Source organism: Tachysurus vachellii, chromosome 19, assembly GCF_030014155.1.
Source record: "Tachysurus vachellii isolate PV-2020 chromosome 19, HZAU_Pvac_v1, whole genome shotgun sequence".
Lineage (NCBI taxonomy): Eukaryota > Metazoa > Chordata > Actinopteri > Siluriformes > Bagridae > Tachysurus > Tachysurus vachellii.
The window spans coordinates 12,485,652-12,512,500 of record NC_083478.1 but is presented as its reverse complement, the minus strand read 5'-3'; the positions used below and the strand labels follow the sequence as shown (position 1 = coordinate 12,512,500).

The following is a 26,849-nucleotide window of genomic DNA, read 5'->3' as shown; positions in this document are numbered from 1 at the left end:
TTCCATCTGGTTCCTGCGCAGCATCATGCACTTGTATATGTTTTTTTTTTTTCTTCTGTTGATAACAGCTTTCTGTACTCCTGTGAAGATTCTGTGCTTTGTGAATATATCAGTTTCCAGATTGCAGAATAGTTGTTACCCTTGTTTTCCTGTACATTCTCACAAAAAAAAAATCTACTGATAAGCATGTCCTTTTTAATGTAACTTAATGGAAAACGTATATTGGGATTTGTTTTGTGTTTGTGGTTTTGTTTTGTTTTTTTGTTCTGAAGTTCTTGCAAATACTGTAGACCTCAACCACCCATGGGGCAACTTTGCACTGTAACACAGATGTTTTGAGATATTTCAACCAGAACACACTATTTCTGGCATAGCTGCCTTTCAATAAAATCCTATGACTTCTAGGTAAACACTATACATTTGGAGAGAATGGCAGAACAACCAACTTTGCATACACATTTGTCTCTATAGCCTATTGAGAAAGGAAACCGGAGACATGATCATTCGTTAGAATCTCAGTAGATGTAGTGAATTTAATAATTGAGTCTATACACTCCCTGCAAACATAAATACTGACAAAGGGTTATGGTTTTAACTTATTCCACCCCCATGTACAGTGGATAGATATTCCAATTTACTTGAAATCTACTGATTACTTACTCTATTAGATTTTGTAGCTATATTATTATTATTACTGTTTATAAATACTACTATTATATGGTTTCTTGAATGTGTATTCATTGTTGCTCTTTGATTGTACTGCCTTGAGTGAGCTTGTGACACCAGGCTTTGTCCTCCCAGCATATAGGGGGCACTATACTTCTGCTGAGTGTATTGATTTGTAATAATTAATAAAGTTAGAGGTTATACAATAAACCTGTTGTCATCATTTTGTCATAAAATTTGCATCAACAAACATAATGGTTTAAACATCAGATTTTTTTTTTTATTTGTTTGTTTGACCAATGCCAAACTTTCCTACTCCCTTAAAAACTTTTCAATACTGAGAACAGATGCAGAGGTTTTGACTAATCCCACTGGTTCCTGCAAAAACGACACCTTTAGAAAGTTTGAGCATCTCAGGAACGTTAGCCAACCCGACCCTTCCCAGAAGAGCATTTGACCACTTCTGTCCACTTTTTTGTAGTAATTTTGATCAGGTGCTCCCACAGAAACATCGACCAGTCCACCCAATCCAGCATGAAGTTTGCCTCTTCCTGCTTGTTCCTGCAGAAAATGTGACCCATCAGCTCAACCCTACAGAACATTTCACCTTTCACACCAAAAGGAAGTTTGGCCAATCCAACCTTCTCCAGAAGAAAGGCTGACCAAACCTGCTCATTCCTGGGCAAAGTTCAGCAATCCTGAATATAACTGCAGGTTTAGTGCATCATTCTGCTATATTATAATATATACACCATTCTGATATATTTTATAATACATTCTTGTTTATATGAGTAGTGTTACTATGTATTTTATGTAATATAGTAGTAGATTTGTGTGAACATGGAATGATCAAATTGCCAGATCTTTCTTACAGTATTCAGAGAATTTTCCCAAGAACTTTGAGCTTCCTTTTTACAAGCCATTCCTTTGTTCAGTTGGTGCTTTGGGCTGGTAGCTTGTTGGAGGACGGCAGGATATCGGCTTTGTATTTACATCAAACATATCTTCTAGAAGTAAGATTGTATGATCTGGGTGGAGGTTGTTGATTTATTTGTTTATTCATGTGTTCATGTCACCCTAGTCCATAGTCCACACTCTGGCAGAATTGGGAACATCCTGACATACAGAGAGAACTTCCTGCTGCTTCTTTAGTGTTACTGTAGCTGGTAATCTTTCTGCAGAGCTCCATTTCCTGCACTTATTGATTTTGTGTCCTCTAGAGGCAGATGTTTATTTTCATCATTATACATTATAAATATGAATTGTTTTACTCTTAAAATACAGTAGCTACTGGCTTCTTATAAATGAGTGTAACCACTTATTCAGTTTTGTATGGTTTTTGCATTTAGTTATTTTTTCCAAATAATTTCATGTTTGAATTTCATGTGAATTCTTCTTTCACATTACAGATCAAAATCATTTTATCCTGATTTCTCTAACTCGAACATGCCATTATTAGTTTGAGTTTTTTATCTACAGTAGCACAAACACGATCAAGTCTTTTAAGTATTAAAGGAATAAAAGCATGAAAGTGATTTATGTGAGAATTTTTGTTCTGGAATTTAAAACAAAATAAAATCCTTCAGAGACAAAAAAGTAACTAATTTAGCAGAAAATGTAAAAAAAGAAGAAAAGAAAAGAAAAAAAAAAGTGCATGTGAAATTTTCCAACCAGTAACCAGTCATTTTTTTTCTACATCTGGCCACAGATGGCATGCAGCTATTTATAGATTTGCTAACCAAAGTTCTGCATCTAGAGTACATGCTGTGATAAGGGATGTTAGAATGCTGAGTCCATTTTCCATTCAATGTAGAGCACACAGAACCGCAGTCAGCACGTAGCTCACATTTTATCTTTGCACATGATTGCACATTTTGTAACATATGGAATAAAATGCACTGGTTATGTAATTCAGTCATATATCATGTATTACTTACAGGCTATTTAATCTGTCATGACATACAGTAATGTTTTAGATGACTGAAGAAAAGTGCTGAGAAAGCTTAATTACAGTCATTGAACGTTTCTTTAAATCAAAGTAAGATTAATGTTCATGTCAACTGTTCGGGAGAAATGTGAGATTTTCTCTTCTTTAACCAAGTGCAAAAGGAAAAAAGGTCTTATCAAGTGACAACATCATAGACATAGTCATATTCCTCTAGTATCTCCTATTATCAGTTTAATGAACCTATTTCCTGACATTTTTACGATTATTTTAACTTTAAGCTTGAATGATTTTATTTTCCAATTAATTTGCATCTTTCTAGATATAAATTCTGAAAATGAGCAAAATTTGTTGAAAATTATTTTAAATTTGAAATGAGAAGAAATAATAATAATAATAATAATAATAATAATAATAATAATAATAATAATAATAAGAAGAAGAAGAAGAAGAAGAAGAAGAAGAAGTTACAGGACAGTACTGAAACATGAACAGAACAGTTCAGAACATGTTCTGAGTGATGTGTAGGCAGAACATCTGAATGATCTTGCCTTCAAACTAATCTCACGGGTTTGGCGGCTGAAATATAAATCACTTATTCAGTGCAGCATGAGAAGATGACCTGGAAAATTCATGACCCACAGAAGTTCTGAAATAATGCATAGATGTTTTACTACAGATGTAACTGTACTTGTATATAGTTGTATATACTGGTCACATCACATGATTTTGTTTTGTGTGTGTTTGATTTTTTTACTTTCAAATTAGTTTTTCATCAGTGACTGAAATACAGCACTATGGAACAAAAGAGCACCAGAGTTGCTAAAATCACAAATATTTCAAAATTTAATTGTGCCACTGTTTTTTATTTTTCTTCCTTTTTTTCTGGTCCATAATAATAGCGGTGTGTTGAATATGTTTGCACCAAATTAAGAAATGTCTGCTTTCACCGGTTAGAAGATTGGGTGTCTTGCCGAGTTTAAACAAGCATCAATAGAACAAGTAGCAACACCATCATTTGGCACCATTATGTTTTACTAAAGCTTTACTTGGATCCATTAATAATGTTCTTTGTTATCACTAAATCACTATTTATTGGCTGGATTCTGTTCATAGTGAACTTAGAAAATGTTTTGTAGTTTCTGTGCATTAGTTCACAGGAAACTGCTGCTAGTGCATTTTGTGGGTTTGTGTGTGTGTGTGTGTGTGTGTGTGTGTGTGTGTGTGTGTGTGTGTGTGTGTGTGTGATACATAAAACAGTCTGCCTCTGTGTTTTTCATATCTGTGAACCACAGAAGGATTGACAGTTTCTTAGAGCACATACATTTTTCTGCTCCAGGCTTCATCAAATGCTGCCTTCATCTGAAGCCTGATCTTAACGTCACCTTGTTTCTCTGATTTCACTCTTGCAGCTACACATCACAGCTCCAGTTCTCAGTCGACAGGAGCCAGAGTGAGTTGTTTCTCAGACATTTTGTTGTTCAATCCAGTCATAAAGGAGCCAAACGGATGATCTGTATCCACTGACGAGAAACGACTGGTATCACAGCTTGGCAGAGAAATATGAGGTAAGTGTAAACTTAAAGCAGAGATTAGGTGTCATTTTAATGTCTCTTAAGTTGAAGAACACAAATGGTAGGTTGGGAGAAACTAGGGTGTAAAGCGTACATTAAAAGTACATTTTTGATAAGATAAAAGATGAGATGTTTCTAGATCCCTTGTAGTGCAGCGTAATACTTGCAGCGATACTTGAGTGTCTTGATGAGATACATGCAGCGTGCCAGTAAGAAAAGTAACATTAAAAGAAAACCTAAACATGAAAAAAATAGTGAAAAAAAAGATAAATAGAATAAGAAAAATGAAAAGAAAAACTACAATTATTCAGTATGTGTGTTCTGTTTATACATACACATGAAATATACTTGCTATTGCAGTATCCTTGGTAATACTTTGTTAGTTATTATTTATTTATTTCATTTGATGGGGTTTGAAACTATGTTTTTAAAAAGTGCTTTAACAAAGCTCCAAAAGTACAAATTATGAGAAAGAAACTAAACATCAGAACATCAAACATAAGACATTATACAAGCATCTGAATTACCATATGACTCGTTTGATTCTGAATCGTTTGGTAATGGACGATTGTGTATTTGCACGTGCCTCATTGCATACTGATCTGTTAGCGTCTTATGCTAACATTTTTAGTTTTTCAGTATTAAACTGCGATTCCTTTAGCATTGTCAGAGCTTCTCTTCATTTCTAAAGGCATGAGGAAAGGTTTGTAATGGAAACAAAATGTAAGTGACTTTGGAAAAAGGCGCCTGTCCAGTGCTGTGAATGTGAATGTAAATGTGTATGTAGTGGAATGGCTTGGTCAGAGTAGCATGGCATGAATTATTTGTGTCTGTCTTGGCCTGAATGACTCTGATAACCCGGTGTGTCCCATCTGTCAGACAGGTGGCTATTCACTCATCTGTTCTGCTGCAATCGTACGAGAAATGTGCTATTGATGATGATGATAATGATGATGATTTCATACATCATATAAAATTAGCAGTCAGAATCTAATTAGCAGATGAAATCATCCCTTTATGTTTGACCATTTTGCCGAAGGCCCTTCTTTACAATATAGAAGAATATTTTAAAGAACAATCGAATATATTGAATACAATATAGAAGAACTACAACTATTCAGTAGTAATGTATTAGTAATGTCTGTTGGGTTTATCCTGAAATTTCTGCACCCCAAACAATAACTAACCTGACACCATATCTGTTTATCAATCCCCATTTATTTTTGTGTAACTTATATCATATCCTTCCAACCTATTTACTTTTTCTCTCTTGAAGTGACGTCTATTCCAAGAACCGTATCGACACCGCAAGTGTGGCTTTCTTCATCTGTATCCCTCATCAATAACCATGCATGGAAAACGTCATGCAACTAAAATGCGCTCTTACGAAATATTCACATGAAAACCTTGTTTATGTCGCTGATGCACGTAAAAAAAAAGAAGTCTTGTTGCACATTTTTTTTGGAGCATTAGTGTATTTGCAGATAATGGTTGAACGTCAGCGTTGTACTCATTCTATTTTTAGACCGGACTTGCCATAGTTAACAGAGATGCGCTTGTGATATTGAAACTGTGGTTGGAAAATGTTGGTCAAAGTAAAAAAGCAGTTTCACCACCATCCTTCCTTCAATTCTTCAGAAAAACTGACGATTTTTTTTTTTTTTAAACTGATTTTTGATCTTGCCTTGTGCATTTGTGGTACATTTTTTGATGTTTGAATATTTAATCTAGCATGCATTTTAATCCTTTTAATCTAGCCTGCAGTTCTGCTGATCAGGAGCATCATGGGCAGCAGGCCAAGTAAAGGGAGGCGTAACAGTGTCCATCAAACACCTCTGCTAGGTTCAGATGAATGCATTGAGCCCCACACCATGGGTGAGACCTAGTCTGCCGATACACCTCACCTTACACAACATTTCAGCCGTATTAACATATACTCAAGATTAGAATGACACCAAAGGTTCTGTAAACCAAGCCAAGAAGCTGAAATTTGAGAATATTTACTTTGTTGATTACAGTTCAGGAAAAGTCGGTGTGTTTACAAGCAGGATGAGATGTAAAGAAGTGTAGTGATGTGGTGAGATGATGAAACAGTTTGTTTCTTTGCTTTATCTTTCTGTATGTTTCGCTCTCTGTCTCTGTCTCCAGATGGCAGGTACGTAGTGGTTGCTCTGTATAACTACCCGTCAGGAAGTCCCACTGAGTGCAGCATCAGATTTGGGGAGAGGCTCAACGTGGTTTCTGAGTAAGTATCTGTCCCTTACAGCCTTATTATTTACATATAAAACATACAGGAGACGCTGAAATGTGCTGAAATCATCCTGTGAATGGGGCAAGACGGCATTTCAGAGTCAGTTTCTACAGTGTTTGTAAAGCAAGGATTGTTTTTCAAGTTAAAATAATTCTCCAGTAGAATTACTCAGCACAATAATAATAATAATAATAATAATAACCTTTATTTTCTATAGCACCTTTAAAAGAACATCTCAAAGCGCTTTACAAAAGCAAAATAAAATCAACATTACACACATAATATAATGATTAAAATTAAAGCAACAAAAATAGACAATAAAATAAGCACTATGTAAAATTACCATTAGACAAATTAAAAGCTACCCTAAAAAAATAAGTTTTAAGCAGAGATTTAAAAGTGCCAAGAGATGTTGCTTGCCTTATCTCAGTTGGTAGTGAATTCCACAGTTTTGGAGCTAGTGAAGAGAAGGCCCTATCTCCCATTGATTTTAAACGAGTTAAAGGAACAGTTAAAAGACCAGTTTCAGAAGAACGAAGAGTGCGAGATGGAATATAAGGAATTAAAAGATCAGCCAAATATTGAGGAGCTAACCCGTGTAAAGCCTTGTAGGTAAGCATCAGAATCTTAAAATCAACCCTAAACCTAACGGGGAGCCAGTGCAAGGACTCTAAAACGGGAGTACACAATATTAAGAAACATAAACATTACAATGAAATTCATTTCTTCACATATCACAACTTTGGAGCAAAGCACAGGGTCGGCAATGATACAGCACCACTGGAGTAGTGAGGGTTAAGGGCTGTGCTCAAGGGCCCAACAGTGGCAGTCATTGAGAAAGTGGTGAGAAAGTGGGCCCAACAGTGGTAGTCATTAAGAAAGGACCAGATTCTGTGTCAATCTGAGGTGTCAAATAGAAGAAAAAGAAGAAGAAGAAGAAGAAGAAGTAACAGAAAAATGAACCAAATGAAAGAAAAGTCATTTTTTTCTGGTCAAACTGGTCAAATAAATAAATGTGTGTATGTGTGTGTTCCAGTGAAGGCGAGTGGTGGAGAGTGAGTTCTTCAGCTACAGGATTTGTGAGCTACATCCCCAGCAACTACACATGTAAAGTGTTTAACAGGTACAGTACATCCTCCATTTAGCCTGCTTTTGTTATTATATACCTGTTGTAAAGCACACCTACTGACTGGTTTAGTCAGCTAGCTGAGGCTGACAGAGAGACTATTCTGGACGTAGTACTGTTACATTACTGTAATGACATGTGGGCTGATAGCTTACAGTACTGTGGTGCATAATGTCATGTGAATGATGTGAGGGTCTTCCACAGGGGGTTACTATAATCACTTTCCAATGAGGGCTTGTAGTTTACTTCTTTTGAAATGTAGAAAGTAGGTAGAAAGGGAATAAAATGTGTGTGTGTGTGTTGGAGGTCACAGCTGTGTACAGACTAGAACTCTTTCCACATGTCTGTATCACTCTCCATTGCAGCACTGTTCATCTGCGTGGTGTTTATCTTTCTCTCCCTCCGCCTCTTTTTCTTCCTCATAACTTTATTTATTCTCAGTTTCTGTCATCCTGTGTGTTCTTTCTTCTTTCATGCTTTACCTCTGCATGTTCATGCTTTATGACTCATGTGTGTTACATCCAGTTAGTCAAGATGTTTTTGTTTTTTTATCGGTTTGAGACTTGTTATATTTTTATAAATATTCTGGTAATCTTTACGATCTTTATCTCCCTCTCCCTCCCTCTCCCTCTCTCTCCCTCTCTCTCTCTCTCTCTCTCTCTGTGCACACAGGTGGCAGTTTGTAGGTCTCAGCAAACAGAAGGCAGAGGAGCTACTTCGTCACTCACACAATCAGCCTGGCTCCTTTCTCATTAGAGAGAGCCAGAGCATGCCTGGTGGGTGAACAGACACACACACACACACACACACACACATTCCTACAGCCAAATTTATGGAACAGATTATAACAGAGCTCTCTCTCTCTCTCTTTACACTCTCTCTCTCTCTTACACACTCTCTTTCTTACACACTCTCTCTCTTACACACACTCTCTTTCTTACACTCTCTCTCTTACACACACTCTCTTTCTTACACTCTCTCTCTTACACACTCTCTCTCTCTGTGTCAATCCACAGGTGCTCACTCACTCTCAGTACGAATTGAGAACGAGTCCATCAAACACTACCGTATCCACAGCATAGAGAACGGCTGGCACTACATCTCTCCCCGCCTCACCTTCCCCAGTCTCACACATCTCGTTGAGCACTACTCTGGTAAATGTGCGCACACACACACACACACACACACACACACACACACACACACACACATATACTTTAGCTGTCACAGCTAAAGCTGAATGTTTTTTTTAAGTAGTTTTCCACCAGGCAAATGTTTCCATAAGGTCAGATATTTCTATTCTCCCACTTTGTCTCTCTCTCTCGCTCACACACATACACGCACACACACACAAACAAACACACACACACACACACACACACACACACACACACACACACAGGATTTAACTAAAGTTTTTACATAGCTGTGACAGCTACAGTAATAATCAACCCTATATTCTGGATAATTTTCAGTTACAGTTTTCAGTTATCTATCTGTCTGTCTGTCTGTCTGTCTGTCTGTCTGTCTGTCTGTCTGTCTGTCTGTCTGTCTGTGAAATGTATGAAATACAAAAAACATGCTTCATGCTCTTATGTGATTGTGTTTTTCTTCCTCTGCCTGTATGTTTTCGGTCAGAAGTTGCTGATGGTCTGTGCTGCGTGTTAAGAGAGCCATGCTTCATTCAAGGCTCCAACAATGTTCCGGTTGTAAGTGGCCCTCCTCCTCTAGCCGTCAGAAAACCCACCATCAACTGGAAAGATGTCAACAGGTGAGTGAAACACACACACGTCTGTTTACTTCTTTCACCATCACTCACTTTAAAGCAAACAAAAAATACAGAATACCTGAAATACTTCATATGGAAATAGTCGTCTCTAATCATTAGTGATGAAATGTGATGAGATTTACATTAATCCTGTCGAGGAAATTCAAGTCACACACACACACACACACACACATATGTATTTTTATTACTTTTTATTTGTGTGTGTAATTCAATAATAGAAAAATTGAAACAATAGAAATAATAAAATGATATAAGTTACACACACACACGGATATTTATTACTTTTTATTTTATGATGTGTGTGTAACATATCATTTTATCATTTCTACTGTTTCAATTTTTCTATTATTGAATTTTTGAATAATTGAATCTATCTTCTACTCTTTTTTTGATGGCATACATGCACACACACACACACACACACATACACACACACACACGTATATTACCTTGTATTTTATCATTTGTGCGTGTGTACCAAGAATATGGCATGTATGTAATTAAAATATATTTAATTTTCTTTCTATCTATCTATCTATCTATCTATCTATCTATCTATCTATCTATACACACATATATTTTTTACTTTTTATTTTATTTGTGTGTGTATAGATAGATAGATAGATAGATAGATAGATAGATAGATAGATAGATAGATAGAAAATTAAATATATTTGAATATTTTATTATATATAAAATATTCTTGGTATTTATATCCATGTGCAAGATATTGCTCTCTCTCTCTCTCTCTGTGTGTGTGTGTGTGTACGTACTGTTAAATTGTGGAATCTGATGACTTCAGAATTGTTGTCTGTTTTATACACACTGATTAAAAAACCCCAACATCATTTAAATCTACTTTACATTCAGCTTGTGACATGTTGTTTGAGATGAATGGGTTATTATACAAAACCATTATACATTATTAAATAAAAGTTATAGTTTCTCCAAACTCATCATATAAATATACATTTTTGTCAGATAATGACTCATTTCAATTGTTTTTTTTTTCAGCTCTATGATCTTTGGGGACAAAAAGGAAGGCATGGAAGAGTCGCTAGTCAGTGAAGGTCTGAAGGAGTCCATTAATTCCTACCTTTACATGACAGAAAATAGTGACTGTGAGGTATGTTCTGGAAACTGGGACACGTGACCTCACAGGACACTCGAAAGAACAGAAAAGGGTTTAAGCAGAGTAACGTGATGGACAGACTTTACTGTTCATCACTTCCTGCTGGGACATGAGGGATCTTTGCACTGACAAACACAGATCACAGGAAAAAGGCTTGGACATGGACATGGACACGAGTGTAGAAAAGAGCTCGGTTCAGTAGTAGTGCAAAGAGGCAGCATTTTCCTGTAGTCCAAATTCACACTGAAGTCATCGCACTTCTTCCAGTGTGGGTGATGGAGATTTTTAGCATCACAGATTTCTGTGTGGTCTTGTTCCTGAAGATGTGAATGATAAAAAAAAAAAAAAACAGAACGAAACAGAGATGTAGAAGTGCCAGTGGGAGTCTGAAAGCAGCGTGCGCAGCCATTTGTGCTGCTCACACAATTCTGGAACATTCTCATTTTATATGGACTTTTATATGGACATCATCATCATCATCATCATCATCATCATCATCATCATGGGAAACTCCATTATTTCCTGCAGATTTTAAAAGGATAAACTGAATTGTTGGTTTTATACTGAATTAATGTTTTGATCATTTCTGAGTACAGTACGGCTGTAAATTCACTATGTACACACTTTGTACAGATTGCTGATTGTGTTCCAACACTGCAGTCACGTGTTACTTAATGCTGCTTAAAGAAAAGCTTAAGAAAACAAGTCCTGTCTCTTCACTCAGCATAATATTGAGCTAAATGAGAGAAGAAGAAAAACACCAGTCTGCTTCAGGAAGTGTGTGTGTGTGTGTGTGTGTGTGTGTTACAGAGAAAGACAGAAAGCAAGTACGAGAGCATGTGTATGCATGTGCATTGTTGTGGTAAATTGTTTCCTGTGAAAGAAAGTATTCGTACTTCAGTCTGTGAGGCGTAAGCTAACCTGATCACAATACTATACACTTTACACTGTGAATGCAAATGTGAAATACACAGTAACTACAGTAGGTTTTCTTTCTTCCTTCACATTTTGTGAGTCACAGCACCAGATGAGCTCGGCTTAAAACAGCACCAGATGAGCTCTTTTCTTGCTCGAGGGTCACATAGTTTTAAATTACATCTAAAAATCTAGGCTCATTTCTGCCATCCAAACTTTCCCTCTCATGTATTACCAATGTAGCTCTTCTATATACACATGATGTTGCAAAATTATAATTTACATTAGGATTCGTAGCTCTACAGAAACGGCTGGTCAGTTGATTATCCATCAAAATTATTAGAGATTTTACTATTTAGAAGCAGTGAGCGTGTACGGGCAAACAGACTAATTTTAAAAGATCATTTGAGATGTAGATTTTATTATTACACTGAAAACACAAGAGAGATCATCATTATCTCAGCTCTATGGGAAAAAAAATTGCCACAAAACAGAATCACAGCAAAGCAAAGAATTTAGTAATTTATCCCTAATGAATAAGCCAGAGGTGCCGGTGGCAAGAGATGATATGAGGAAGAAACCTTGAGAGGAACCAGGCTCAGAAGATCATAAATCATTTCCCACTGAATAATCTGGAAGAAAAATATTTTTTTGACTTATTAGCATTAGCATAGTGAGATCAAATCTGATTCCTGTCCTGTTTAAAGCCTGTTGTAACCACAGACAGTGTTGGGTGTGTCAGTGAGCAGTGCTACAGTGTAATGCTAGAGGGCAGCTCTGTTAGATCTCATCTGAACCTGAACCTGACTGAAACATGTCTGTGTATCTGTGCATTACTGTCTGTGACTAATGCTGATGCTGCTCATGTTTGCCTCACAACGCCACACAGGAACAGTGTAGGGAATTAGTGCACAAGTAACACGTTACACCGATCAGCCAGAACATTAAAACCACTGAGAGGTGATGTAAACAACATTGATGATCTCATTACAGTGACAGCTGCTAAACGATGGGATACATTAGGCAGCAAGTGAACAGTCAGTCCTTCACGTTCTCCAAGACTCTGACAAGCGTCGATTAGTGATGGCTAGAAAACCGTGTTGTGTTTCCAGAGAAATATGAGTTTGTGTTGACTTCGGTTCAAATGATGTGTAGCGCTTTTAACAATAGACATTTTTATGAAGTAAATTCTATTCTAACATCTATCCCTAACATCTATCCCTAATGAGCAATGCTGGCAAGGACAAACTCCCTGACATGATACGAGAAAGAATCCTTGAGACTCAGAAACCCGTCCTCATTTGGGTGACGCTGGACAGGCAATAATGTCAATGTAAATAATGTTAGCAGTTTGTGGTCGAGTGGAATTGTGCAACCAAGAGCTCCTGAGGAACTAACAGGTCAGTAATTTCTTTAGAGTTCATTAGAGATGACGCAAGTGTTCACTGATGAAGACCTGGGCACAAAGATGACTTGGCACATGGTATCACAGCACACCTTCTGTGTATATGAGAATATTTTAGATATATATTCAATTCAAATTTATTTGTATAGCACTTTAACAGTGGACAAGGCAGCTTTACAGAACATAAGAATCACAATACAAAAAATGTTATATATTATACAAAGATTAATAAAATACAAAAATTCAATTTTAATATTAGAATTATATTTAAATGTGTTTGTATTTATCCCCAATGATCGTGACTGAGGTGATTGAGGTGACTGTGGCGATGGAAAACTCCATTAGATGGAAGAGGAAGAAACCTTGCGAGGAACCAGACTCAAAAGGGAACCCATCCTCATTTGGGTGACACTGGAGGGTGTGATTATAAATATACAGTCTGGCAATATGTTATAATATATATACATTATAATAGATGTAGAAGGTTATCAGGTTGCAGTACGACACTGGCATGTTGTTATGGGTGGCTCAGTTTTACCTCAAACATTTCACAGCAACCCAGCCAAGTTGAATGATGTTGACCCAGTGGAATTTCGAAGAATTTGAGCAGGTTATCTGCACATCTCTATTTACACCTGAGAATATGATTTTCAGCTGATTCGTGATGTAACTTGAAGGTGCAAGCAGATAAAAGGTGAGATTTTCTAGTGCCATCGAGCAGCACTATAAATTACATATCCATAACATGTTCAGTTATTTCAGGCATGCTGCAATGTAATAAAGAAACATGATCTATGATAAAGAAAGTAATTATGCATCCTATAGAGTTTACAAACAAGACATATTATGACTGTAAAAATTAAGGAGATTCACTTTATGTGATCTCACACATGGTTACTGCCAATATTTACCAGCAGATGGCGATTGAAGCATTGTGTAATATATATAGTAACACAATCCCATCCATACATCCATCATTTTTCTATATTTATCTTACTAAAGCTAACAGGGAACCTGGAGTCTATTACAGCTGACTCTGGGTACAAGGTGGGCGATACCCTGGACAGGGGTGTCAGTCCATCACAGGGCACAATCACACACACTTTAGAGACAAGTCAGCCTATAACACTTCTTTGGACTGGGGGAGGAAACCAGAGTACCTGGAGGACATCCCTTAAAGCACTGGTTGAACATACAAATGTTACACAAACAGGGTCGGGAGACGACCCCCCAACCCCAGAGGTAAGAGGCAAACCACTAACCACTTAACCACTGTGGCACCATTGTAGTATAGCATAGCATAGTAGAGTAGTCAGGGTGTCTCTAAAGTCTTCATATATAGGGAAATTGACACTTTTAGTGACTTAGTTATTTTTTATACCTTGTTGAGAGAGAGAGAGAGAGAGAGAGAGCACCACTGCCATCATGCACTAATCCCTTACTAACTCACATTACGAAAGAGAAAGATTGAGAAAAACACAGAGTGAAGCAGCAGAATAAATGATCCTCAATGAAGATGGATGTAGTTTCATTTCTCCCTAATACTCATGACACTGTCCAATCCTGACACTGCATGTCATTCGTCTGCACGACACCGAGACATAAAAACATGGCTGTGCATCACACTGATAGCTGAAGTGCCGTGTTACACTGTAACATCACATGTGAGCAGTGTTCAGCTTGGCAGAACTCAGCTTAGAGCATCATGCTGAGAGCCTCTCTGACATCACGTCTTACACAAACCCACCAAATTAAAACATGCTTCTTTCTGTTCAAGTTTCACCGACTGGTCTGGTTTGAGTTAGGAGCATGTTTGGTACATCACGTATATATGTCACAGTCACTCCAGATGGACTTCCCTCAGATGCACATTATATACACTGCTCTGTTTTTGACATACATGTCAGTCAGCTGTGTTCTGAATATCTGGAGTTTCTCAGGCTTCATTCTTTATTACATCCTCCATTAATTCTTTCCTAAATTTCTGACACCAACTTCTTTATTATATTATAATTTATTACACACTAAAATCTAACTTTATCACAGCAGCAGATGACACATTCATTGTTAAATGTAATCTAGTAATTGCAAAAATAAATCAAAAATATGATCTAGATTGTGTTTATTATATATTTCTTTATTCTGCAATGTCTTAAAACCCCAATAATCAATTTAACCCGAACAGTATGGAAGGGTCCAAAGAGTGAACAGAACACAAGGCTTAAAAGCAGATGAACTTTGAGGGCAAATCTGTTAACCCTATAGATAAATACCTTGACGTTAACGTGCAAAATCTAATCGTGTTCTGTAAATCACAGAGCAATAAATTAATAGAAGACGATTCTTTTGCTGGACTTTGGATCTGCAGTTGCATGCTATCTATGTTGTAGAAACAGAAAGACATTGAATAAGTCACTCCTGTGAAGTCAAAGTGAAATCAGAAAATATATATATATATTTGAAAGTGCTCTTTCTTAAGAATGTCTCTTACAGACAACACTCATAATGCAGGTTCAATACATATACAGTATATGAGCAGGTTTACACACACACACACAACAAAGTGATTCAAACAAAGATATTTTATGCATCATCTGTTCAATCTTTATACGTTTTGGTAAGAAGAATAAATTTGTTTAGGAATTTACAGAAACACCAATTAGATTCGGAGTATGAGCTTTAAGCATATTAGCCCCCGTGCATCGAGTCTGGTTCCTCTCAAGGTTTCTTCCTTATATCATCTCAGGGAGTTTTTCCTTGCCACCTTCGCCTCTGGCTTGCTCAATAGGGATAGATTTTAGAGATATGTAGTAACTTTACTTTATAATTTACATTTTTTATTCTGTTTCTATATTTCGGTAAAGCTGCTGTGAGAAAACGTGCTAAGTGCTATACAAATAAATGAAATTATATTTAGACAGTTCATGGTTTCGGGCTGAAGGATAAGTGATAATATATCGATATTGTTGCCTCAGCATATTTGAATCTCCATGGCAACCACCACTTTCCTTCTGTGAGCTTTTCTCTACAGGTTGTTAAATATATCCGTGTACATCATTCCAACCACATACGTCTTTGTAACTATTATTCCCTGTTCAATCCAGATCTCCTTTAGCTGGTGTGTGATCGGTGTGTGTGTGTGTGTGTGTGTGAGAAATGGAGTTTTTTCTTAATTCTAACATTCTTTTTGCTTCTTTCCTACACTCTGTTTCACTGTTAAAACTGGAATTTAGGATTTGATTGCTCTTCTCTCTTCTGGTGCCGAAGCGGCAGAAAAAACTTCCCCTCGATGTCTGAACGGATGAGTCACTGGATATCGAAAATACGACAATATTTTTGTTTGATTTTAAAGTGTATATATATATTGAGCAGATGCTGCTTGGATTAGAGAATGTGTTATTTCTCAGAAACATGTTGCGTGTGACAGAAATGAAGGATAAACTGCTCATTATTACCTAGCCATAGAAAATCTGGAATAAGGTATTTGCTAGATATCCACCTTCACACACATGACATCATGCTGCTATGTTTTTCCTGCTCTAACGCAGGAATGACACACAGTGCTTTCCTAAATCTGTGCTTTTAGTGCTGGACTGCTTAAATGACAACAGTTTACAGTTTGAGAACTGAAGATAATTAATGCTGCTGTTGACCAAAATATAATAAATAAACCACAGTGACATATTTTTACTGATGATTCTATTGAAGTTTGGCATTCAAACTGTCATTTACAAATAATCAGATCATTCACTCAGGCACTTACGATGAAGCTTGAATGTCCAAGTAATCCAAGTCCCCGCTTAACAACACATATTAGATAAAATTTCAACTAGAAATGCTTGGGTTACAAATTTAAAGATAAAAAAATGACATTAACCAAACGCTGGGTGTGAAAATGTGAAATAGGAAAAACATGTCTTCTATGAAAGATCTTATAATTATAAAAACTTATAATTATTGCCAATGTTTAACATCAGTTCCATTTTAACATCATGTCACAACGATTAACAAAATAAAATTGCATAATATTAAGATTTAAAGCAGTCAAGAATTGCCCCGTTTGCATCAACTACCCTGATTTATACATCTATAATAGACTCAAAGAAACAAACAGTTCATTCACACACACACACACACACACACACACACACACACACACACACACACACACACACACAGCTAAAGTGCAAATGTCTGTATTTGTCATATAGAGTACAGTATCTCTCCAGGGAGATCACCACACATAAAACACACACATAACTCCAGCATGTGCTAATGAAGTATACTTAGACGTTATTAAAATGAATAATACGGTATGAAGGAAGGAAGACGTGATATGAACACAGTGTTCTAGTTGATTTTAGGTCAGTGGCTACGTCTGAAGCGTTTTACTGAACGCTCGATGCTGGAAGATATTACTGATTGGTTTTGTACGCAGCCTTCATAAAACCGTACTAAGTGCAAAATAAAAATAAATAAGCACAAGGCTTGCAGCTGTTTTGCATTGTGTAAGGGAAAACCCGAGCCCCATTCAAAAGTACTGGAACACCAAGGGCACGACTGAACATCACTTGTTAAACGACATACAAAAGGTCACAGATACTCGTACTGTAAAGTAAATAGCACTTACACCAACATCACGCAGGTTACCCACTGACATCACCAAACTGTTGCATTCTTCATGTGTGATGCTTTTCCTGGCTTCTACCTACAGTCTCCTCTCAACCAAACAAAAGGTCACACAAATTTCACACAGATAGATGTTGAGATCTATCATCTCATATTCATCTTTTGATCTAAAAAAAAAAAAAAAATAAAACCTAAAGACTGCTGTAATAGTATTTCCACTTGTTACTATCCCTCCTTGGCAGCTGTAATGGAAATGATCATTTAACATATCAACAGTGTAAAGAATGGACCTCATTACACTTAATCCAGACCAAAAAAACGACAACAACAGTGTAGTACACCAATATCTCTCTAACCTGTAATCTGAATGCACAAACAGATTAAACATCATCTACAGATGAACATGTGCATAAGTATTTGTGCTCTCTTCTTGGAAAAACCCTAAATCACTTCTTACGGGGAAAATGGTTGTTATGGTTGCTGTAAGAAAATGAAACGTAGATTATTATGCCCCCTACTGGAATGACAGATTATTGTTTTTAAATATTTCAACTCAATTGTTGTCCACAAGACGATTTTCATTTACAGCATGATGTCAAAAGCTTTTCACTGAAAATGAAACAGCGATAAAACATTAGTGCTGTTACACAGAGTATTATTAATCACTATGATTAATCTGTGCTTTTCAGTATTTGAAACAGGAAATGCTGCTGCTTTGTATTGCCTTCCATATTACACACATTTCTACAGGCATTCTAACTATTATCTAAGTGTACTACACAAAGCAGCAACTAGAAAGGAAACGTGTGCCCCACACTATATTTTAAAAGCTCAGTCAAGCTGAAAAGTAGAAACTCACACAGAAGACAGAAGCACAGTGAATGTGCTTGTTTGCAAATCAGCTCTAATATAGAGCACTGTTTTAAACCAGAGCTTTAAAAATCTCTTCTAAATCCCAGAACACGACCGAATACTGCACATGGAATCTGATCACATACGATGCTACGGGTGTGTGATAGCAGTAACATAAACTGTGTTCAAAATGCATGTGCTGTATAAAATACAGATGAATAAAACTTTTCTATAATGTGGGAAATGTCTGAATGTGATCATGTGTAGACAAGAAGCAGTTCCGGAGAGTTCTGCTTTAAATTAAAGACAAAAAAAAATAATTTTTTGGCAAACTGACACGGATGTCAAACAGACAGACAGACAGACAGACAGGAAGACAGACAGGCAGACAGACAGACAGACAGACAGGCAGGCAGACAGACAGACAGACAGGCAGACAGACAGGCAGACAGACAGGCAGACAGACAGGCAGACAGACAGGCAGACAGACAGACAGACAGGAGCTGGGAAAATCTTTCCCTTGTTATTTGTGTTTAGAGTTGATCTTTAGACCTCCTCTTGGTCTAGCATTACTGCCGTAACTTCCCCGTTGCATTAGTGCCATGTGAAACAAGAAGTAAATACCAAAACAGAAGTTAATACTAACTATAAAACACACAGACTCACTACTAGCCTGAGGAGTGTAAATAGATCCTCTTCCTCTTTCCTTAGAGCTTAGTGTAGTATACACAGTACGGACAGCCACTAAACCATAACCTTTTCTTTTCTTTCCTTTTATACGAGTCAGTTCTGATGCACACAAGCAGTTCAACAAGGTTTCTGGGTCAGTCTGTGGTAGTGTGGCATGACCTTGCTATCGGGAAGGTAGAGGGCCATCTCAAGAGCCACCAGGATGGTGAACTCAAAGGCGATGAGGTCACGTCGGCTAAGGCGGAACCTCTCCTCCAGCTTCTGTATTAAAAAAAAAAGGAAAGATAATGAACCTAAACCAGAGAGTGGAGAGGAGGAACGAAACCTTTAACAAAACTTAATTTCCTTGTAATTCAAGGAAAGTTTTTTTTTTTTTATATGGTTAATATTATGCAGCTTGCATTCAACTACTGTTTCAACTTAGTAAGGAACAACAGCATGATCTGTGCCTCAGTCCATTTACACCTCAGTGTACACCACAATTTATAAGGAACTTTTTTAATAAAATTTTAATGCTTTATGAATTCGATTGAATGTTCAGAGACATGTTAATTCCTGTTCTGCCCTAAATTAGAGCCAGAAAAACATGTCATATCAAACAGATGCTGCATGATATCACATGACAGATACACTGATAATTTGTGTTTGTGATGCAGTTACTAAGCAAGTCAATTTCATTTATAATCATGTTTGATGATTATCAATCTGATTAAACAAGGAAAAACCCTTCATGTGACTAGTAAATCATGTGACTAGTATACATGGGTGTTTTTATCTAAACTCACATCAATTAGCTGTTTGACTTCTTGTTTCTTGAAGTCGCTGCTGATTTTGGCAGCCAGCAGGAGGCAAGCGGCGGCCACCAGCTTCCTGTTGTGCTTGTTGAGGCGACCCTGAAGGACGAGCTTCTCAAAGTACGCAAATGCCATGGCGATGGTTACCGGCTGTAGAGCGCATTCCTCCCCTACTGTGTGCATCTCTCGCTTCAAACTGATCCCAGAGAGAGAGAGGGAGAGAGAGGGAGAGAGAGGGAGAGAGAGAGAAAGAGAGAGAGAGAGGGTGAAGATTGAAGTATAAAGAAAATAGAAGGTATACTTTCTCACCTTTTCATAAATGATTTTTCCATCTGTTGTGTTCATCTCTCTGTGTGTGTATGTGTGTGTGTGTGTGTACCTGAGATATGCACATGCTCTAAAATACCAGCACATTATTACATCACACCTCATTAAGAGACTGAGAAAGTATTAAGAAGTACAGACAAGCTTTGTGCTTTAGCAGCACTGTCACATATGCAGCACAACAACAACAACAACAACAACAACAACAACAACAACAACAACAACAACAACAACAGTTGATAGTTGACAGTCTCTAGTTGATTTACTCTCTTGGAGCATGATAAAATGAGAGATTACATTTTCAATGTTTTTCCAGTAAACATGTTGCACAAAACTCCTTTAAAAGACTTTAAAGTAATTTAAGAGCTTCAGTGACATTTTTCACCATGCTTATAACTTTACACTGGAGCTGCATGTGTAGTATTTATTTAGGGTTCCTTCAGTGATCAAGCAAATATAACGTGCACATTTCTGAACTAACATTAGTACAAATTGCATTATATAAAGTTCAGTAATATGCTTTTCAATCCAAACAAAAACTTTCAATAAAAGATAAAGAATGGAGGATACTTTGCCTACCTTCTGATCTTGCTGAGTGTCAGCTTGATGTGAGGAAATTTCTCCTTAAAAGTCTCGTTCATGTCTTTTTTCAAATCTGACGGCTTCACATACTCGATTACTGTTGTCTGAGGCACAGAGTGAAAGAAAGAGCATGAATTTTTTGGATATTAGATAAAAAAAAATAAAAAGAATAAACATGTTTATTCATGTTTATAGTATTTCAAACAATACATATTACAAAAGGTCTCTCATTTATCCATTGGCTATGTTTCCTAATTTGAGATTCATTTTGGAGTTAAACTTGATCTTGAATGACTTCGATATATATCAGCATTAACACTGTTAGTGACTCATGCATGGCTGATGTATACACCCTGATCAGCCATAACATTAAAACCACCTGACTAATATTGTGTAAAGACTCTGCTGTGTAACTAAAACAGCTCTGACCCATTGACGCATGGACTCTACAAGATCTCTGAAGGTGTGCTGTGGTATCTGGCACCAAGACATTAGCAGCTGATCATTTAAATCTTTCAAGCTGCAAAGTGGGAATCGGTTCATTTCTTTGGACCACTTTTTGTAGCTACTAACCACTGCACAGCACTGAACACCCCACAAGACAGTTTTGGAGATGCTCTGATCCAGCTGTCACAATCTGGAGTCGCTCGGATCCTTACACTTGCTCATATTTCCTGATCAACTTCAAGAACTGACTTCACTTGGGGCCTAATATATCCCACCTCTTTACAGTCACTGATGTACTGAAATGATCAACGTTCAGTTTTAATGCCATTGATTATTGGTGTATGTGCCTAAAAATAACATGGTATATTTTGTCTGGTGCAACAAGAAAAAACATTTTGAAATGACTCAATATACTGTATATTCTTTAAATAAATGTAATGAAAAATAATATGAATTTTAGCGTGTTTAAAGAAATGCAAAAAATATAAAACACCTTTGCTTGGAACGTGAAACAAAAATGAATAAACGCAACATATACTGATTTTTTATACTGTATACACATATACTGATGCAATTTTATTAATCCAATTTAAACATTTTCATTTGCTTATAAAGAAGTAAACAAAGTACTTACTCCTAACGCCGACGCAATGTATATTTTGATAGCACTTTAGCAAAGCAACAGCTATAGTATAGTTGTGTGAGAACCGTTTGTCATGTTAATGTCACTGTTTTGTCTCACTGTGATTCACACAAGGCCCAAAACACGGGTTTCACTGTCAACACATTTATATTTAGTCAACAAGCTGTGAAAAGAGGACAGCACTGAGGTCAATTATTTCCTAAATGTTCCATGATTTAAAATTGTAGTAAAGACAAAATATCACCGTGAGCCAGAAGGAAGGAAGAGATAAAAGAGATACAAAAAAGAATCAGTGTTATCACTTAAGCAAATGTACAATAGAATAGAATAAAAGAGAATAGAAGCCTTTATTTGTCTCGTATACAGTACAGCACAGTGAAATTTCTTTCTTCACATATCCCAACTTTGGAAGCTGTTGTCAGAGTGCAAGGTCAGTCATGATACAGCACCACTGGAGCAGTGACGATTATCAACCTTGCTCAAGGGCCCAATAGTCATAGATTGGCAGTGGTAGGGCTTGAACCCTGATCCTCCAATCAACACTGCCCCCATGTCCTTCTATTCCCGGACTATTCAATTGGCAAATCCGGCCTGCAGGGTCATTTGTTCCGGCCCTTCAAGTAGCCAGGTGTGAAAAAGACATCTCTATAATAAATTTAGTTCAGTCTGACAACGGACCCTACAGTTAAGAAGCGACGTGCGTCTGCTCGCATTTAAATGAGTTAAATTGTAAAGGAGTGTGATATGGCTCTCTGATTTACCCATTTGAATGTAGAAAAAGTCTAATAGGGTGTCCTACAATGCACCAATGTTGTTGTAATGCAGTTTCCGAATACAACCCAAGCATCTTTAAATGTAGGGGAAAAAAGCTTACTTGGGTGTCTTATAGTGCAAAAATACAATATATGGGCTCCTATATTGTTGTTGTGTCATCACTCATATTACAAGCCAGATCTCCCCGGCCCCTCATTTCGGATGCTTTTTATGAACTGCCCCATGACAAACTGTATAAAATAGTGTATACAATAGCAGGGTTTCCCGCAGCACTTTGCAGTTCGGGCGGCCCGCCTAAGCAGGGAAACCCTACCGCCTTAACTAGGTCGTCCAAAAAAATAAATTCCGCTGCACAAAAGGCCGTCAAGTGCATCTCGGAGAATAGCGCGGACGCGCTTCACACCGCGAGCGGGCACGCGCACCACATGGCCGAAATTAGAGAAAGACGGGGTCCGTCACTGTCTGGAGGATAATTATCCAGTTGATAAAACGTGTGTCCTTGAGAACTGTAAGTGGACTTATGTTTTGGGTTTATTTAAGCCTGTTATTGTATTAGTCTATAGTTCTTGCAAATTTAAAGTAAGTTAGCTGGTGATTTTGTTGTTCTTCACCTGCTAGCTAGGTTGCACGTGCCTGTTGATTCGATATAATTGTTGAGTGCTCTTGCTCACGTTATTCATGTGCATTATTTACATGCTACAGTAGTTACACTCCATTAAGATAATGTAATTAATAGTGGGAAATAATCAGTTTTTACAATCTTTGCGCTATCTATCATCGCTCGCCAGACGTTCTACAACATTCTTTATCCAGGGAAAAAGAAAACCTTTTTGGGGCAAGGCAAATTTTGAATGTTGTTTTGCACTTTCTTATTTATTCTTATATATTCTTTAAATTCTATATTTAGTGTTAAATAAATAATTGTTAAATGTAGTACAGCGTCTGTGGTCTATCTCACAAAGAAGACACCCCCCCAACCCTAACAACCCTACCACCTTAACTAACAAATTTTCTGCGGGAAACCCTGAATAGAGATACAAGATGAATTGCATCTACAACAAATGATACGGAAATTAATATCAAGGTCCGTGACGTCGCCCGGTATGGCGCAACCGGGCCCCCACCCTGGAGCCAGGCCCAGGGTTGGGGCTCGCATGCGAGCGCCTGGTGGCCGGGTCTTACCCCACGGGGCCCGGCCAGGCTCAGACCGAAGGAGTGACATGGGGCCGATCTCAAGTGGGCCCACCACCTGCAGGAGGAACTGTAAGGGGTCGGTGCATTGTGGATTGGGTGGCAGTCGAAGGCGGGGGCCTCGGCGACCCAATCCCCGGACACGGAATCTGGCTCTAGGGACATGGAATGTCACCTCGCTGGGGGGAAGGATCCTGAGCTGGTGCGGGAGGTTGAGAGATACCGACTAGAGATAGTTGTGCTCGCCTCCACGCACAGTTTGTGCTCTGGAACCCAACTCCTCGAGAGAGGCTGGACTCTCTACTACTCTGGAGTTGCCCGCGGTGAGAGGCGGCAGGCTGGTGTGGGCTTGCATATACGAGAGGGTCATTTCCCTGCGCCATCGGGTCGGGGATAGGTCTCTCACTGTTATTTGCGCTTACGGGCCAAATGGCAGTGTAGAGTACCAGACATTCTTGGCGTCTCTGGGGGGGGTGCTGGAAAGTGCTCCGACCGGGGACTCTGTTGTTCTACTGGGGGACTTCAACGCTCACGTGGGCAGCAACAGTGACACCGGGAGGGGCGTGATTGGGAGGAACGCCCCCCCCCGACCTGAACCCGAGCTTCAACCAGATCCCGGAGGAGGTTGGAGACATTGAGTCCGAGTGAACCACGTTCTCCACCTCCATTGTCGACCGAGGGTGGATGAGATCTGCCCTGAGTACCTCAAGTCTCTGGATGTTGTGGGGCTGTCTTGGTTGACACGCCTCTGCAACATCGCGTGGCGGCAGGGGACAGTGCCTCTGGACTGGCAGACTTGGGGGGTGTTCCAACTACAGGGGGATCACACTCCTCAGCCTTGAAAGGTCTATGCCAGGGTACTGGAGAGGAGAATTCGGCCGATAGTCAAACCTCGGATTCAGGAGGAACAATGCGGTTTTTGTCCCGGTCGTGGAACATTGGACCATCTCTATACCCTCGCCAGGTTGCTGGGGGGTTCATGGGAGTTTGCCCAACCAGTCCACATGTGCTTTGTGGATCTGGAGAAGGCATTCGAATGTGTCCCACGTGGTGATCTGTGGGGGGTGCCTCTGGGAGTATGGGGTCCGGGGCCCTCTGCTAAGGGCTGTCCGGTCCCTATACCGGACCGGAGTTTGGTTCGCATTGCCGGCAGTAAGTCAGACTTGTTCCCGGTGCATGTTGGACTCTGGCAAGGCTGCCCTTTGTCAACGGTCCTGTTCATTATTTATATGGACAGGATTTCTAGGCGCAGTCGGGGGCCGGAGGGAGTCCGGTTTGGGGACCACAGGATTTCGTCTCTGCTTTTTGCAGATGATGTTTTCCTGTTGGCTTCATCAAATCAGGACCTCCAGCGTGCCCTTGGACAGTTTGCTGCCGAGTGTGAAGCGGCGGGGATGAGAATCAGCACCTCCAAGTCCGAGGTCATGGTTCTCAGCCGGAAAAGGGTGGCTAGTCCCCTTCAGGTTGGTGGGGAGCTCCTGCCTCAAGTGGAGAAGTTTAAGTATCTTTGGGTCTTGTTCACGAGTGAGGGAAGGATAGATCGGGAGATCGACAGGCGGATCGGTGTATCCTCTGCAGTGATACGGTCGATATACCGGTCTGTTGTGGTGAAGAAAGAGCAGAGCTGCAAGGCGAAGCTCTCTATTTCCCTACCCTCACCTATGGTCATGAGCTTTGGGTCATGACCGAAAGAACAAGATCCCGGATACAGGCGGCCAAAATGAGTTTCCTCCGTTGGGTGGCTGGGCGTTCCCTTAGAGATGGGGTGAGGAGCTCGGTCACTCGTGAGGAGCTCAGAATAGAGCCGCTGCTCCTCCACATCGAGAGGAGTCAGCGAAGGTGGCTCGGGCATCTGTTCAGGATGCCTCCTGGACACCTCCCTGAGGAGGTGTTCTGGGCATGTCCAAACGGGAGGAGGCCCCGGGAAAGTCCTAGGACACGCTGGAGGGACTATGTCTCTCGGCTGGCCTGGGAACGCCTCGGTATTCCCCCGGAAGAGCTGGAGGAAGTGTCGGGGAGAGGGAAGTCTGGTCGTCCCTGCTTAGACTGCTTCCCCCGCGACCCGGCCCCGGATAAGCGGTAGAAGATGGATGGATGGATGGATAGACAAAAATGATACAACAGAACATCGTTAACAGCAAAACCTTCTGTGCTAGTATCAACTTTAAGCCCTGTGAATGGTTTTTCCCCTGATTAAGAATTTATACACCTTATGAACAGCTGACAAATGAGTCAGCAACCTATTTCTTGTTTTCATTAAGTATTTTTTGCTAAACAAATTCTATAAACTATTTGATATCCCATTATCTACAGTTTTTAGCTTCTCTGATGACTAGCATATGTATGGGAATTTATTGACATAGTGTCAAACAAACTCTGTGTTCTAGCTAAAAGAAATACATGCGAGGTACACTGCATGGCCAAATGTTCGCAGACACCTGACCAAGCAAACCCAGAGTGCTTATTGAACATCCTAGTTCATCCCAGTGGAGTCCGGCTTAGAGTTCTGTGGCAGGACCTTTGAGTTCCACCATTGCCTTCTTAGAAAACCATGCCTTCATAGACCTTGCTTTGTGCATTGGGCCTGTTTGGGCCTCTAAGACTCAGCAAAGGAAAATCTTAATGCAGTCCTTCCAGGATTTTGTGGAGAGTTGTTTGTAATAGTTGCTGCCAAAAATGTCTGATTATGGTGTTTTTGTGGAAAACTTCTTGGATTGGCAAAATTGCAAGCATAGGATTCTTCCATAAAACTCCTAAGACTGAAGACACCTTACTTATACCCTTCCTTACTATGATACTGTACTCATGTATGAGGTGCATGGATCAAATCTCCTAATTGCTAAATCCTGGAGGGAATGTTAATGCTACATTAAACTGAGTGCTACCAATTTTGTGAGACGTTCCACATATTAGGTATGACAGTTAGTTGTCTACATACCTTTGGCTATATACTGTAGTGTACAAATTGGACGTTGTAATGTAAAGTCCCAATCAAATGGCACTGATCTTTCCAGATTAAGCATGATCATGTGGTGAATGAGGTAGAGTGGAAAGATTAGCGAGAGATCATAGAGGCATCTGAATCTTACCTTCTCACAGACATTAGAACAAATCATCCAC

The 26,849-nt window shown here is 38.9% G+C and overlaps 3 protein-coding genes across 8 annotated transcripts in view; 2 read left to right on the top strand and 1 right to left on the bottom strand.

Annotated features, from left to right (window-relative positions):
• Positions 1–876, top strand: part of ndrg3b (ndrg family member 3b) — a 49,553-nt gene extending 48,677 nt beyond the window's left edge. For all 4 annotated transcript variants that reach the window (XM_060893821.1, XM_060893820.1, XM_060893819.1 and 1 more), the window contains one exon: positions 1–876. This exon is cut by the window's left edge. The gene's annotated coding sequence lies outside the window, so the exon portion shown is untranslated.
• A 3,018-nt stretch (positions 877–3,894) lies between these two features.
• Positions 3,895–11,188, top strand: sla2b (Src like adaptor 2b). 2 transcript variants are annotated; one of them, XM_060894989.1, is made up of 8 exons: positions 3,895–4,179; positions 5,943–6,060; positions 6,334–6,430; positions 7,473–7,559; positions 8,235–8,338; positions 8,579–8,716; positions 9,204–9,333; positions 10,366–11,188. In XM_060894989.1, the coding sequence occupies exons 2-8, from the start codon at positions 5,970–5,972 to the stop codon at positions 10,502–10,504; spliced, it is 786 nt and encodes a 261-aa protein (XP_060750972.1). In that variant the 5' UTR covers positions 3,895–4,179; positions 5,943–5,969; the 3' UTR covers positions 10,505–11,188. The 2 variants fall into 2 exon arrangements, with proteins under 2 accessions (XP_060750972.1, XP_060750971.1); XM_060894988.1 differs by having other exon boundaries at positions 9,201–9,333.
• cables2b (Cdk5 and Abl enzyme substrate 2b) overlaps positions 10,696–26,849 on the bottom strand; it is a 34,389-nt gene continuing 18,235 nt past the window's right edge. Inside the window, exons 7-10 of one of the 2 annotated variants that reach the window (XR_009650049.1) lie at positions 20,672–20,778; positions 19,760–19,964; positions 17,434–19,235; positions 10,696–10,800 (exon numbers count right to left, since the gene is read on the bottom strand). Coding sequence is in view for 1 of the 2 variants with exons in the window: in XM_060894986.1 (XP_060750969.1) it covers positions 19,092–19,235; positions 19,760–19,964; positions 20,672–20,778 (456 nt within the window). In the remaining variant the exon portion in view is untranslated. Of the gene's footprint in view, positions 10,801–11,799; positions 19,236–19,759; positions 19,965–20,671; positions 20,779–26,849 lie in introns of those variants that run through there. The other variant, XM_060894986.1, reaches the window with a different exon arrangement.